Genomic DNA, 14,322 nt, shown 5'->3' with positions numbered 1-14,322 from the left:
GTGGTCGTTGCATCTAAAGTGGAGTTTGGGGATTTGGAATACGGAGTTGCTTTAAGCATGGCGCTCAGGTTCTTTCCTGGTCAGAGCTTTTAATATTAGATGGAGCATACGAGTTAGATTCGTAAATATTTCCTTTAGTCCTCAAGCAGACGGCTCGATATTTAAAAAACAAATCACACGTAAAGCGCGCAAGAGAGCACAGGTGAGAACCATACGTAGCTATCTGTTCTATACAGCACGAAACCCTCCCAGATATCTCCAAAGTCAATAAATCACCTCCTGAGCTTGAGTATACCATCAAGTCAGCTATGGCGAAAGTTACCCCTCTCTTTATTTCTGCATCCCACTACACCCCACTAAGCCAATCCACGGATTCAAGTACTAAATTATAAAACACCGTGAGGCACAGGCAAATATAAACAACGAACATTACATTGACGGTCTAACTAATCCCATTTATCCCTCCACTCCCCCTATCCTCGAAATTTTTTCTTAACGAAGGAAGAAGAAAAAGACAGCCCCAAATACCATCCCCAGAACGCCTTGTAATTCATTCTCCTCTTGCAAGAGGAGGAGAGGAGAATGTCGCTAACTCCATGCAATACCATCCAGCCAACCGTCCTGCCACTAAGGCGGGCTATATGAAAAGAAAATAGAGCAAGACATAATTCCTTGTGTTGCCCCCCCTTTCGGAATAAGCCTCATCCCTGGATATATAGGCATTACCAAAGGGGAAAGCGATAGCAGTCATTAATACAAAGAGCTATTTTCTTAAATGCTCATCCACCCAAACATCCCCGTAGCACCAACCAACACAATGGTTGTAAGAATTCCCGCACCGACTTTGTCGCCTTGAGTAGCAGGTTTCAACGCCTCTGGATCAGCCACACTCTGACTTCCCGCATTATTATTGCCTACACTCGTTCCACCAGTGCTATTCGTGACTGGCGGGGGAACATAAACATGATCCAGCAGGTTAACGAATATGGCAGACATAGCACCCATCTGCTGGCCTACGCCCTTCGTGCCATCCCACACTGTACCTTTGGACCAACTTAAGCCGCAGGTGCGTCCATTGGCGTCGCCTGAGCATTGTTTGGCTGCAGCGATGGCAGAGGCGCGGAGTTTGGGCATGATGAGTTCGCGGGTGTATGGTGCGACCATAATAGTGGAGGCGAGCCACCGGGTGAGATAGGCTTTGAAGCTAAACATGTCGGTCGTGCACGATAATTTGGGCTCGCAAGAGATTTCGTAGGCGATGTTGTCAGGGAAAAACAGGTTGAGGGTTCGGTTGAGCAGGCCATTTACGCGTTCTTCCCAGATGGCGCTTCCATTCGTCTAGACTAGTTGTCAGTGATGTTACAATGAAATTCGAGAATGTAAGGCACTTACATAATTGTACATATTTGCAGCTCCCAACAGCCAAACGGCCGAGTTGTATGAGAATTGAACCCTGTTGATATCAGTGCAGTTGGTCCCTATATGAGCACCATCATAGACGTTATAGTCGTGATCCATCAATCCAACAGATGTAATCCAATCCCAGGCTTTAGTCGCATGTACGGCATACGTATCATTGGACGTATATTTGGCCAGCCGAGCCCCGATATTGAAGAAACAGCCGTTGGCAATGGAGTTCTTGTAATCGTATCCAGTAAGGTATGGATATACCTGCCAGCGCAAGCTACTAAAATTCAGCACAAGAAACAAGCCCGAAAGGGGAGGAAACTCACCCTCCACCACAAGGCGGATCTGGTCGAATAGCCTGCGTATTGAAAACCGCTTGAGCAAGAGCTAGCCATCCAGGAGACGTTGGGGGCGGATCCTGAAATTTGTATTCGGCAGCCAGCATAGCTGTCATTCCCCAGAAAGCCTGATCGTCATTACCCATGGACTGTGACCAATTTTTCGGCATCATATCCAGGTTCTCTCCCACCTGTGCTTCTATGCCTGCGGCCGCAACAGCATTATACGAGGAGTCGTTTGTGTAGTGCCAGTATTCGATAATAGTCCCCCACATCGCACCAGATTCCCACCAGTAATCTGCACAAATCATAAGCAACTGGTGTTCAATTTCTCACGCCTAGAGGAGTCGAGTCGACTTACACCCGGTTGGGGGGTCCGGTGGAGGCCCAGGTAACACGCCAATGATCCCTCCACTCTGGTTTCCCTTATAGTAGGACATCATGTCGTATGCGATCGTTGCAGCTGTGTCTTTTATTGATTCTGCAAAGAAAAGGCTCCGTTAGTTACTGATCACGATCCCCGAACAATCGGTGGATAAAATAGGCCCCGGGATATAGAGGCATACGTGGTGAATCGAGATCTACGGTAAGAGCAGATACCAAACTGCTGCTGCCCAGTAAGAGGGCTACTCCTGCGCGTGAAAAGATTGTGGAATACATGGCGAGAAGAATGTGTTGTTGGTCGAAAGGCTCGTAATTCGGGTCGTGATTTCGTAAGTGCAAGCGCTGCGATCGCAGGGACAAAGAGCGAAGGTTGTTTAGATCAAATGCGTTTCGCAGGTCGCCAGGTGCACGGCAATAGGGACCATGGACGGCGACAGTGGTGTCGATAAGGCTCGAGGTGAAAGTAACGACCGGAAGGGTGATGGGGGGTGATCACGATGGTAGCGGAGGTGGTTGTAAGCGGAGGGAGAACGCAAGATGTCTTCCAGGGAGCCGAACTTGGCGCACGGGGCATTAGCTGAACTCGTATTCAATGCGTTCCTGTAGTATTATTACTCTACACAACCCATCAGCGCGTGTGCACGTAGTATTATTTGCTCGCACCCCACTCGTTCTGCACAGCCTACCAACCCAGTCGCTCTTCAATGGCTAGATACTATTGAATAATAGCGTGGCAGTATCAGCTGTCAACGCGTCGATCAAATGCCAGTCGTTCTATAAAGATAAAACACTTTACGTCCGCTGTCTAGGATAAGAATCATTGTTTCAGTTTACTTAAACATTATTATTACTACCATTACCATTCTTGCTACTATTACCCTGCACTATGTATATTGCCACCATCATCAATTCAAGTACCTAGTCCTGTAGGGATGAGATATGCCACATGGTCAAGGTTATTGTGGTGTTATTCCTCTGACGGCGAGGCTGTCAATTTTATACTCAAAGCATAGCTGTGTAGACTATTGGGCAAAATGGGCAAATTGGCCTTTTTATTGCTTTACTTTAAGCTCTAAGAAGCCGTTAACTACAAGAAAATGTAACTCCACTACCAATTATTTCCCCTTAATTCCCCGTATATAATTAGATATTGTTTCCCAGAGAATTTCCAAATACCCTATTTCCCCCTATTTCCTAAAAAGCTCCGCCATTCTATTGACGCCTATGCAAATATTTCATAACTAGTTTACAAGGCTACAATAGCAGCAAAGAATGCACCGACAGCACCGATGAATGAGGCGGACATAACTGAGGCACCATTGCTGTTTATAACGGGAGCGCCGGTGGGGGAGCTTGGGCTGGAGCCGCCTGATCCACTTGGGTTGGAGCCGCCAGCTCCTCCTGGGCTGGAACCGCCTGTTGCGCCTGGGCTGGAGCCACCTGTTGCGGTTGGGTTGGAGCCTCCTGGGTTGGTCTTGACTCCGCTACCGCCCCCGATTGGAGCAGTGTAGTTTCCAGATGAACCCCCGGTGGGAGCTGGGCCCGATCCTGTGCCTGCCGCTCCTCCAGGGACACCGCCTTGAGAGGGCCCAAGGGGAGAACCGGATGATGCGACGCCTCCACCGGTAGCAGCCGACCGAATGGATGATACAACAGAAGATGGGACACTCGTGCTGGCACTTGGGCTGGCAGATGTGTCGTTGGATGTACCAGTGTTGGAGCAGGAGAGGTCGAACAGAGCGGTGGTGCTCAAGGTGCTGCCGACAATGCCAAAGCTAGGGTTGGGAGTAACTGGAGCAGCATCTTGGAGTGTGTACCACCAGATATTGGCCTTGCCGAATCTCGGGCATCCAACGTCGTCCCAGTATGTCTTAGCATTTTCGGTGGATGGGACACCAAGGTTGGCGGTAGCACCGCTGACGGGCCATCCGGTCTCGGTAATCCAGACTTCTCGGCCTCCGACGGCAGCTTGGGTCGCGGCCAAAGCATCTTCGAAGAGACCCTTGCCACTCTGGACGGAGTTTGACATAGTGTCTTGAAAGTATGGGTAGGCATCCATTCCTATGAAGTCGCAGGAGTCGATGACGGCTTGGTTGGATCCATTCACCCACGCTGTCCAGGTATCGACATGACCGACGGGTGACTTGGACAGCGGAGTATTGGCAACAGCTTGTCGAAGCTTGCCGATGTACGAGGCAAGCGTGGCAGGCTCGCAACCATATCCTGACTTTGCAGCGATGCCAGTGGGAGAAATGCGGTAGAGATCCTCGCTACCAACCGAGATACCGACGACCAGATCAGTGAAGGCCGACCCGTATTGATCAATAGCGGATTTTAGAGCGGTGATCTCGGCATCAAATGGACCATCCCCGGCAGAAGCCCATAGGCCTAGGAGAAGGGAAGTCTTTTGAGAAATAGCTGCTGGAATAGCTTGGATAGGTTCGTTGGTAGAGCTTCCACCTTGCTAGAAAGGGTGTTAGTTTTGAGTTCCCTTCCGGACAATGATATTTAAGTGCGAGTTGGTACTTACGATCATGGTGAATAGTCTGGCGGAGGTGAATCCAGATGTGCCCACGAGGTTCTTTGCCGTCGAGAATGCGTCCTCAAAGTCTTTCTGGAACATGAACGAACCATCAGACTTGGTCGAACCATAGTTGAAGCCCTGGTGTGTAGCCGAGGCAAGGGAGGAGAGCGAAGCCGCGAGGGCGAGGAAAGCAGAAGTCGAACGCATAGTGAAAGAAAGCTGCTCGGTTTTCGGGTTGACAATTAGAAAGAGGAATAAGAGAGAGAGAGGGAAAGATCGTGAGAAATACGAAAGCCGCAACGAAGAGGCAGGCGTATGTGGTAGCGACTGAGTTGAGGAGGCGATGGAGCAGGATCTTGGTGTGGAACTTGGGAGAAAGTTATTTATGGGTGTCTCTCTCTGTTGGTGTGTGCATGTGCGTGGACGTACAGCACAGTACCGGCGGTCGACCCGGTGGTCGATCCAGTGGATGTCTTGGACACGAGGGTTCTGGGCCCACCAAAGGGAACCGCCATAAAGCAGCGGCAACAGGATTCTTTTTTCCAAGCAGGAGTCCCGTCAAAGAAGCAAGGAATAGCCAGCCAAACACAGGCAGATAGGCGGTTGTTGATGGTGCCGCTACAAACACCAGCATCCGGGTGTTCCTGAAGTGGCGTAGCGGGCCGTTGAATTTTCACGGCGGCGTCAAGATCAGCACCGGGAGGCAAATCATAGCAAATAATAGGGCGATATAGTATGCTGGCGATTGATGACGCGCTCCTTTTTCGTGGCTCCTGCAGGAACACGAGTCTGTCCTCCCATCACAAACTCTCTGCCTTTGGACCGAATCATGGCCACTTGATCTTCCTTGTGCGACCTACTCGTTTCAAAGGTATACACATTGTAGCCTCAGCCTCCGTCCTTTGTTCTCCGTCCTTTGTCCTTCTATACTTCCGTGCAAGGCATGCCTCCTCTACGGAATGCTCCGCACAAGCCGTTTAATAATATATGTCGTGGTCCGTGGGCCGAGATTCCCGAGCCTTGGGACGAAATCGTGTACCTCCGTAGTGCTGAATACCGGGTTATGGCTGGATAATCAGCAGGCGGAAGTGGATATATGTGGATGCAAGTGGATAGGGGCAAGAGGTACGCGTAAGTATTGTCCCACTCTTTACCTTCCATCTCGAGCCATCATCCGCCCGATCTGGAAGTTCTGGACGTCATTGGCCAAGCAATATAACACAGATAGGTTTAGCGTATGGTCGCATTTCTTGTTTTTGGTGGCGATTCACGGCTGGCTGGCCCTTTCTTTGCTGCGCCTCACGGGGGCTACTCGTAGAACTACCGAGCATGGACAACAAAATAGTTCCGACAACACCAACGTCAATGCTTGTACAGTACAGTACAAAGAATCTCGGACGGAATGTGGTATACCATTGACCCCAACACCTTATGCGCCACATATCTAGCCATAACATACCAGCCTCAGCCTGAGCATTACGCTTTATTACATACCTGATTACGAAGTAGGACTTACGAAATTACGCCATGCACCACCCACTCAGGAGAACGTGGTGGATACACAAACTGCAAGGAGTAGAGATAGGTTCCACGCAAAATTATCAATGAATTTGGCCTATATACCTAGGTACCGAAATACCCCATATACTGATTTACATACGGAGTAAGCTGTGACTTTTAGCATGTTATTAAATCTGGAGCAAGAAAGGTGGATGCTACGTCTGAAGGCTGTCACTAGAGCCTTACTGTCTGAGAAATCGACCGTGACGATTTGTACCCCTTGTGCTGCGAGGGACTCCAGTAAGCATCCTTTTTAGGATCTGGAGCTGAGGCTGAAGATGTTAACACGCCGAGTTTAGAGAAATTGCTCTTTTTGGCAAGAAGTTCGGCTTGTATGGCCGTTACAACCCTCCTAGAGGCACCGACGAGTAGGACATTCTTGAAAGGGGACATTTTTAGAGACTCTTATGTTGATTCCTGAAAATAATCGAGTAAATCACTCCTTATATCTTCGTTTTAGGATTCCGTTGGGGACGTCGGAGGATTTCGCCGCCATTATTATCTCACACGCTGATAGTTAACATGTAATGTTGAGGGCTCATGTTGTGAACAGGCTCCGGTCTTGGGAGGTTCTTTCCCGCGGAATACCCGCGGAATGTTTTCTGTATCCGGCTCCTTCCGTGTTGGCTATGCTGGTGCGTCATAACCAGATGAATCAAATCACTGTGTCTTACCACGAAATTGACCTTTTGCTTCTGGAAGATCCTTGAAAAGTCTTGTGAGGAATTGCAGGAGTAGTTGAACAATGCCATCCTGTGTATAAGCACTGAGGATTGTACTACACTTCGTGCAGGACAAATTGAGACTTTCTCCCAGTTGCGAGAGTTACGTTTGACGAGGTTCGTATCTAGACACTACAGGTACAATTTGGATAGGAAAGAAGATATGATAAAGCTATTCGTAATCGGGAATAGGTGATGCTCTCCGTGAGATTCCAACGCCAGGTCTGGGATTGAGATAACTGCGGACAGCTTCTTGCTTCGCTGAGAAGAGTAGAGCCTACTCTAATTTGTCGGTCATATACCATGCCTCCGCTAACTCATCTGTATTCCAACTCCAATCCACACCTTTCCAACGAGCTTCCAGTTCCTTCATGTTTTCTACTAACTCATGCTTCAGTTTTGGCCAATCAACCTTCAACAGCTTGCCATTCTCCTTCACCATTTCCCCATTTACAATAACAGACTCAACATCGGAAGGCGAAGCATGCAAGACCAGCGCTGCAGCAGGATCGCTTGCAGCAACCATGCAAGGCGAGTCAGTACTTATAACAACAATATCTGCTCGTTTTCTAACCTCGATGCTCCCAATCTCCGAATCCAGATGGATCGCCTCTGCCCCACCTAAGGTGGCCATGTAGAGTACTTGGTCTACCGTTGCTCGAAGTCGCTTTGGAATCTTGTTCCGAGAAGCTAATTCATGGTTGTCGCGAGCTCTCTGTGTTTGCAAGCAGATGCGCATTGCAGCAAATAAATCTCCACTACAAATCGCGCTTGAATCAACACCGAGACCGGTCTTACAACCATACCTCATAGCTGGGAATGCTTCAGGCCACCCGTGTGACATTTGCATCTCAGACTCTGGCGTAGAAGATATGCCTACCCCGTGCGCTTTTGCCGCAGCAAAATCTTCCTCTGAGGGAAAGTTGAAATGGGATAGCACCATAGTATCGGATAAGAGATTGTTTTCTTGTAGAAATTTCATGGCAGACATGCCGTGGCGATGGCAATCATGAAATGTGATTGGATACTTTCGACCGTGGGCAAATTCCAACAGCTTTTTCGTGTCTTCAACTGGACGGTATTCGATGCCATCATAGCCAATCCCGAGTGTTAGTCGCCCATCGTTTTTAGAACTGCCAAGGGGAGACTGTTCGGACAGCTTATAGAATAAATCTAGCTGCTGCTGGTGAAGTTCGTGCGGCTTGTCGGAGAACTTCAAGGGATTGATACTCTCAGGCAAACCATAAGGTGCGAAACAGTAAATGCTTCGAATTCCAGACTCAATGCTGGCCTTGATGCATTGTGCGATATGCTCTTCAGATAGTTGAATGTGGGAATGATCGAGCACCGTGGTAACTCCGCAATGGATTGCTTCGGTTGCTGCACCTAGCTGGGCCAGGTAGACATCGTGCGGTTTATAGAATGTGACTCTACCCAAGAGGAGATGTCCGCAATATTCTAGCAGGGTTTGGTTCGCGACTGAAGTTCTTATGTGAGATTGGAAGAGATGACGATGGCTATCGACGAACCCAGGGCAAACAATTTTCCCGGTTGCATCAATGACCTGGGTGTTTGGTCCTACCGCAACGAGCGGGGCAATCTTCGATATGATAGTATCTTCCACGAGTATATCAAGTGTTGGAAATGTCGCATTCTTCTCCGAGTCGAATATTAGGACACGACCACCTCGGAGAAGGATAGACTTTGATGCACCAGCCATCTGGAATCCAGCTTCTACGTGCGGTTAAATGCGGAATGGAAGATGCAAAGATTTGAAGGGATGAATTGGAGGTAACTCAATTACATTGGCTGGGTGCGTTAGTCGTAGAGCAAAAGAGAAGATAAGACTGAGATATGTATCTTAGTCTTCCTTGCTCCAACTCGACTGGATACCTTGCACCACCAACAAAAACTGCCGAATTCATAGCCATCTCATCCATGATGACCAATTCCGGGGAACATACATCTATTCCGTGCATTTACAGAATCTGTAGCTGACCATGAATGTGTCATTTCCTGCCCGTGTGGTCGTCGTACCCGGGTAGTGCTTACCCCGGGCATCGGGAGGTCGAATTTCAAGACACAACGGGGTTGTACATGTACTTGTGGGGTTGGTCTGGAGTCCCCCCGCATACTCGCAACGTCAATCGGCCAGCGTGGACAATATTCGCAGGACGCAGGACGGCACTGCAATAAGTAGGTTGTCGAATATATTCCCAGCTGGTCTTCGATAAGCGGAATTCTGGAGGTAGTTCATTTACATACCCCAAATGGCCGCTGGAACCGCACGTCATGGAGACTTCAATAAGAACAATGCAGTAACTGAATGACTTCAGGATAGACTATCCCGCGACTTAGAATCTCGTCAGGCGGTGGCAACTTACTCATGCATTAGGAATCAAAATGTCAACACACGCGGCTTTTAAATCGGGGCCCATTTCGAGGAGTCCAGAAGCTTCCAACGTGTTGTGCTGCCTAAGCCATTTGAAATAGGACACGGAAGAGTTGTCATTGCAGTAATTGAGCCATTCGCGATCTTTCCTATTCGCCTGGCTTTGGCTTTCCTCGGGAAGTTATCGAACGGATACCCGAATGCCATTGTATACCGCAAACCCCATCCGCAAATCCCCGCGATCCGGCAATTGAGCCGTTCTCCATCTCCCCCATTTCGCTGATGTCGTCGCCGCGTGGCGGCACATACTCAAGACATACAAGAAGAGTCTGGAGAACCGCGCTGACATAGCCAAGACAGTCACAACAAAACTGGCTCAGAAGACATCAACTGCACTTGCAACTAAGATGGCGAGACTCATTGCAGTGACGGGCGCAACAGGAAACCAAGGGGGATCGGTTGCGAAGCTACTATTAAAATATCCAACAGAATACAGAGTACGAGCTATCACCCGCGATGCGCATTCAAGTTCATCCAAGGCGTTGGAAGAGATGGGAGCCGAAATAGTGGAAGCCGATTTAACAAAACCAGAAACCTTGCCAGCGGCCGTGGCTGGTTGCTGGGGGGTGTTCGGCGTCACAAATTTCTACGATGTGGTATGTGCTGGATGGTGACTTTCCGGGCAGTACTGATAGAATCGAATCTCAGAAAATTCAGGATGACCCAGGAAGTGAAGAAGTTCAAGGAAAAAATCTGGTGAAGGCTTCTTTTGATGCTGGTGTACAGTGTTTCATCTGGAGCTCACTTCCCAGCTCGGCACAAATCTCGGGAGGCCGTTTGGTCTCCAAGATATACGAAGGTAAGGCGCGTGTTCCTCTTGAGATTTATGTGATTTTGACTAGCCTAAGGCAAATATCATGTCGACGCGTACATCAAGGAAATCGGACTTCCCGCTAGTATTTTTTATACAGGGAATTTTTACGAGAATATGGTCCTTCGGGGACACGTTAGCTATGACAAGGCCAGCGATGTGATTGAATTTCGCCATACTGTGATCAAGAGAGACACGAAGTGTAAGTAAAAGCTCTTAGTAAGGCCTTACATAATACTGACACTCCCGAAGTAGCAATGTTATACGTCGAGAGGGACCTATCCGCCCTCGCAAAAGCCGTTTTCGACCAATGGGACTCGAAGAAGAATGAGCTGAACCACAAAATCCTTTATTGTGCAAACGCTCGCGTCTCGGCCGGAGATATTATTGCTTGCATTGAACGAGGTATGGCCATAATTCCCCAGACCATGAAGCTTCAAAGTAGCTAAAAGAGATTAGTCACGGGCAAGAAATGTACCTGGGACTCTTTACCTACAACCGGTGTACCTGATCGAGACATTATGTATCAACTATACAACGAGGTAGGGATGTATGGGAACAAAGAACTCCCCGATAATAACGTTGTGGCATTGGGGGTGAAGATGCACGGTATCGAAGACTTTGTGCGGGAACGTTTAGTGCCTCATCTTGGTCTTTAGACTCCTTTCAGGAACAAATCCGGCTGTGTAGTTTTATCGAGGAAGGTTTTGACCATAGTTTAGAATGTACAACCTAAGCTGTAACTATGGCGCCTAGATAGAGGATATAAATACCTAGTGGTCATCGCAGCTTTCTTGAATGGCTTTAGGACACGATGCTCAAACAGATTTAAGGAGGGATCAGGTCGTTCCAGCAAAGGAGGGACGAGCTTATAGAATCCATGATTTCTGTATTAGGCTAGGCCGTGAAAAAGAGAAGTTCACAAAATTCTGGGAGCAGTGAGGTTAAGACATTTAGTAGATATGACTCCTATGTTAGACTAATTAAAGGTAATGACACGTACTTGCGTTATATCCCACTACGATCCCTGCAAGGATAATCGGAACTAATGCTCAATAACTTGCGCACCATGTTCCTTCCGTCACCTTGGAGGTCAATGGAATTGCGGTTCTTGACCCAGTTGGCTAACATGCGGGATGTTTATGACGAGTATTCTCCGTAATTGAAGAAGATATTCAGGCGTACGTCAAGCAAGGTTCCCTGGTGACCCAGTGTTGCAAACAATGGTCATCGCCGCATAGCCCGTACAACCTTGACAGACAGGTTACGACGTTATTGGGGAGATTATCACCAATTATGACTAACTTTGCGTGAGTCTCACCATTCTCCGCTGTTTCCGTCTTGCCCAGTAGACCGACCGCACTTATCTACGTGTCCTGCCATTGCCAGCTAATCCGTTCTACAACCCATATCTCTATATACCAATCATTCTACTGCAGCAGGCTACGTGACCTGGCGCTACTACTTCGACGCCGCCTTTCCAGACAGTCAAGTCTTCCCCGATGCTGGGATTTTCCACTCCAGCGAAATCTCAATCGTCTTCGACACATACGACAGGTTAGTGCCCGGCCACAACTGCACGGCCCAGAAAGTCGCGCTGAGCTGGTATATGCAGGGCCCGTGGGCGCAGTTTGCGAAGCAGCCCATGAACGGACCATGGTGGAATCAGGGGGAATATTTAGGGGTGTTTATCTTGGGATATTAGGGGCGAATGGGGACAGTGGGGTTACTGTTACTGGGACAGAGATAGTAGATCGTGTCAAAGGGGGACTTATAAACCAAATTTAAGTAGTTTGCTTACTAATCAGCAACCCACCAATCAAACACGTCAGTTCTTACTTCAGTTCAGACGCGTTTCCGGAGCATTTATCTCTCTACACCAACCCCCTTAATATTACCCTGAATCAACAAGATGTCAACCCTATTCGAGATCGCTGCTAAAGCTACAATATATGTGCCTCCTTAGGGCTAGCAATTGAAGTTGAATTTTTCGAATTTTTCGAATGAAACTTGAATCGAATGAATCGAATATTCGTATGTACGATTCAAGGACTTCTGACCTCTGATTCGTCAGATTCTAAGCTTTTAAAAGTCGATTCGAAGGATAGAAACTGGGGAAAAACTGCCGGCAATAGACCCCGGCCTTCTATGAAATTGAACCTCTGCCATTCTTCTACGGTTCTGGGTGGTTGTAACAATAAAATCTGGGGGTCCTGCGAAAGTTATAAAAATGGGGTGCTGTAGTATGCAACATATCGGCGGTACTCAAGTCAGCCTAGTTTGGAGAGTAGTCGTGCAACGCTACTTGCCCTTGTGCTGACAGCGCCGACAATACTCGTACATTTCTAGCCTATAGTAGTATGTGAAGAAAAAACAAGCACCCTACCCTAGAAACCAACGACAAGAATTGTCCGGGGGTAAACGTCGGTTGATAGCGACTCGCCCACTGCGGCAAAAATGCCCCGATAGCTAGGGCCGTTTCTAGGTCGACCCTGTAATACAATTGCTGATTTCTTAGCCTTGCTTATGGATTGGTGAGATTGATATCTCCAAGGATACGACACTTTGGCTTGAAAATGGCATAAGAACATTGAGAATGCAAGTCCACTAAGTAGTCTATTTTGAGCCTACTCCCAGATCAATCAATATCATCACCATAGCTATAGCAGAATTATAAGAGGAAAATAAACAATGTCATTTTATTACCAGTGAATTGCATCACTTCTGTGTATAGAAATTTGTGTCCAAGATGTAATCCATCTTTACGGCTAATGAGGGCGGTTGCAAAGTAGTCGGTTTCTGATTGAACTTCAAGGGGGTTCCAACACCATATCCTGCACCGTAGGCCATGCACTAGGTCAATCGAATTGAAAGTGAGAGGCCGTTATCAATGAAAAGGGCCACTCCGCTGATGTAGCTTGCTGCAGGGCTACAAAGAAATACGATTGTATCGGAGACCTCATCCATCTCGACCACTCTTCCACAAGGTACCAAGGCCTTAATAGTTGCGGAAAGTTGTGGGTTTGTTTTATACTCTTGGGCGACCATTGGTGTTTTAGTCCACGATAGGCAAACCGCATTGACACAAATTCCATTACGACCTACATCGAGGGCTATCACAAATGATAAGCATAAAGTCCGGTCAGGGTAAACAATCCTCATTTACCTGTCGTCTTTGTGACCCCCATAAAGTTGATCAGTTAGGATGCTGTAGAAGTACTGTACTTGTGGGTTTGGGGCCCTTCAGTTGGATGTAGTAATAACCTGGAGCAACCTGTACGCCTGGCCCCCAACATATCTGAGAAAAATATAACGCAGCATAAACAGGGCGATCTGCGCGATTAAGGGGTAAACAGCAAAATAATCCCAGCTGTAGCAGGCAGATTTCACGAACATTTGAGGATTTTATTAGTTCATAAGAAGTGTTCTGGAAACACGAACTTAGCTACTTTTCAGTTATTCAGACAGTCAAGTCTTGATTGCTATAAGGGAGCCACTTACCAATTTTCTTATTCCCATAGCACCATGTCTGATTCAAACCACCCAGATTACAGTGGCACCGTAGCCATTCTACTTATAGTCGTTCATACTGTACTTGATTCACTCGCTGTACTGATCCGATTCTGGTTTCGAATGATAAGTATTACCAAGCTATGGTGGGATGACTGGCTGGCCCTTATAGATTTGGTGAGCAGCCAACATGGAAGCAATATGTCTTTGACTGACTTGGTTTTAGGCAATCTGCTATGGACAGGCAGGTGCCGCAATTTTCTGGGTACATATTGGTCTAGGAAAACACCCCAAAAACGTATCCCCGGCGGAGAATATTACCTCGGGTCTCAAGATGCTGTATGCAGAATATGTCCTCTTTGAGTTAGGAATATCCGTTGCAAAGCTATCGGTCCTTTGCTTCTATGCACGTATCTTCAGGGTCAACAAGCGGTTCTCTACAGCTCTCTGAATTACGGGGGGACTGGTTATTGCATGGCTGATATTTGCCATCCCATCAGCGATATGGCAATGCACACCCATCGAGAAAGCTTGGAAACCCCTGGTCCCAGGACACTGCATAAACCTTTATCAATGGTGGATGGCAAGTTCTATCTCCAGTGTTATCATCGATG

General features: G+C 47.8%; 6 protein-coding genes across 6 annotated transcripts; 2 read left to right on the top strand and 4 right to left on the bottom strand.

The window, feature by feature from the left end:
• Positions 1-771: 771 nt before the first annotated feature.
• On the bottom strand, positions 772-2,405 carry BP5553_05107 (Mannan endo-1,6-alpha-mannosidase; the record flags this gene model as incomplete). Its single annotated transcript, XM_032013730.1, has 5 exons — positions 772-1,338; positions 1,393-1,684; positions 1,734-2,043; positions 2,107-2,226; positions 2,312-2,405. 5 exons carry the CDS (start codon positions 2,403-2,405, stop codon positions 772-774), a joined length of 1,383 nt encoding a protein of 460 aa, XP_031870330.1.
• A 970-nt stretch (positions 2,406-3,375) lies between these two features.
• BP5553_05106 (uncharacterized protein) lies at positions 3,376-4,860 on the bottom strand (the record flags this gene model as incomplete). The annotated part of the gene is made up of 2 exons (XM_032013729.1): positions 3,376-4,593; positions 4,660-4,860. 2 exons carry the CDS (start codon positions 4,858-4,860, stop codon positions 3,376-3,378), a joined length of 1,419 nt encoding a protein of 472 aa, XP_031870329.1.
• A 1,527-nt stretch (positions 4,861-6,387) lies between these two features.
• Positions 6,388-6,606, bottom strand: BP5553_05105 (uncharacterized protein; the record flags this gene model as incomplete). The annotated part of the gene is made up of 1 exon (XM_032013728.1): positions 6,388-6,606. The coding sequence occupies one exon, from the start codon at positions 6,604-6,606 to the stop codon at positions 6,388-6,390; it is 219 nt and encodes a 72-aa protein (XP_031870328.1).
• Positions 6,607-7,212: 606 nt separating this feature from the next.
• BP5553_05104 (Uncharacterized protein) lies at positions 7,213-8,655 on the bottom strand (the record flags this gene model as incomplete). Its single annotated transcript, XM_032013727.1, has 1 exon — positions 7,213-8,655. One exon carries the CDS (start codon positions 8,653-8,655, stop codon positions 7,213-7,215), a length of 1,443 nt encoding a protein of 480 aa, XP_031870327.1.
• Positions 8,656-9,734: 1,079 nt separating this feature from the next.
• On the top strand, positions 9,735-10,857 carry BP5553_05103 (Uncharacterized protein; the record flags this gene model as incomplete). Its single annotated transcript, XM_032013726.1, has 5 exons — positions 9,735-9,983; positions 10,036-10,186; positions 10,236-10,400; positions 10,454-10,603; positions 10,658-10,857. 5 exons carry the CDS (start codon positions 9,735-9,737, stop codon positions 10,855-10,857), a joined length of 915 nt encoding a protein of 304 aa, XP_031870326.1.
• Positions 10,858-13,723: 2,866 nt separating this feature from the next.
• Positions 13,724-14,159, top strand: BP5553_05102 (uncharacterized protein; the record flags this gene model as incomplete). Its single annotated transcript, XM_032013725.1, has 2 exons — positions 13,724-13,885; positions 13,935-14,159. 2 exons carry the CDS (start codon positions 13,724-13,726, stop codon positions 14,157-14,159), a joined length of 387 nt encoding a protein of 128 aa, XP_031870325.1.
• Positions 14,160-14,322: the final 163 nt, after the last annotated feature.

Source organism: Venustampulla echinocandica (genome assembly GCF_003357145.1).
Source record: "Venustampulla echinocandica strain BP 5553 chromosome Unknown scaffold_2, whole genome shotgun sequence".
NCBI lineage: Eukaryota > Fungi > Ascomycota > Leotiomycetes > Helotiales > Pleuroascaceae > Venustampulla > Venustampulla echinocandica.
Note: the sequence above shows the minus strand (reverse complement) of the source record. Positions and strands in the feature narration are given on the sequence as shown.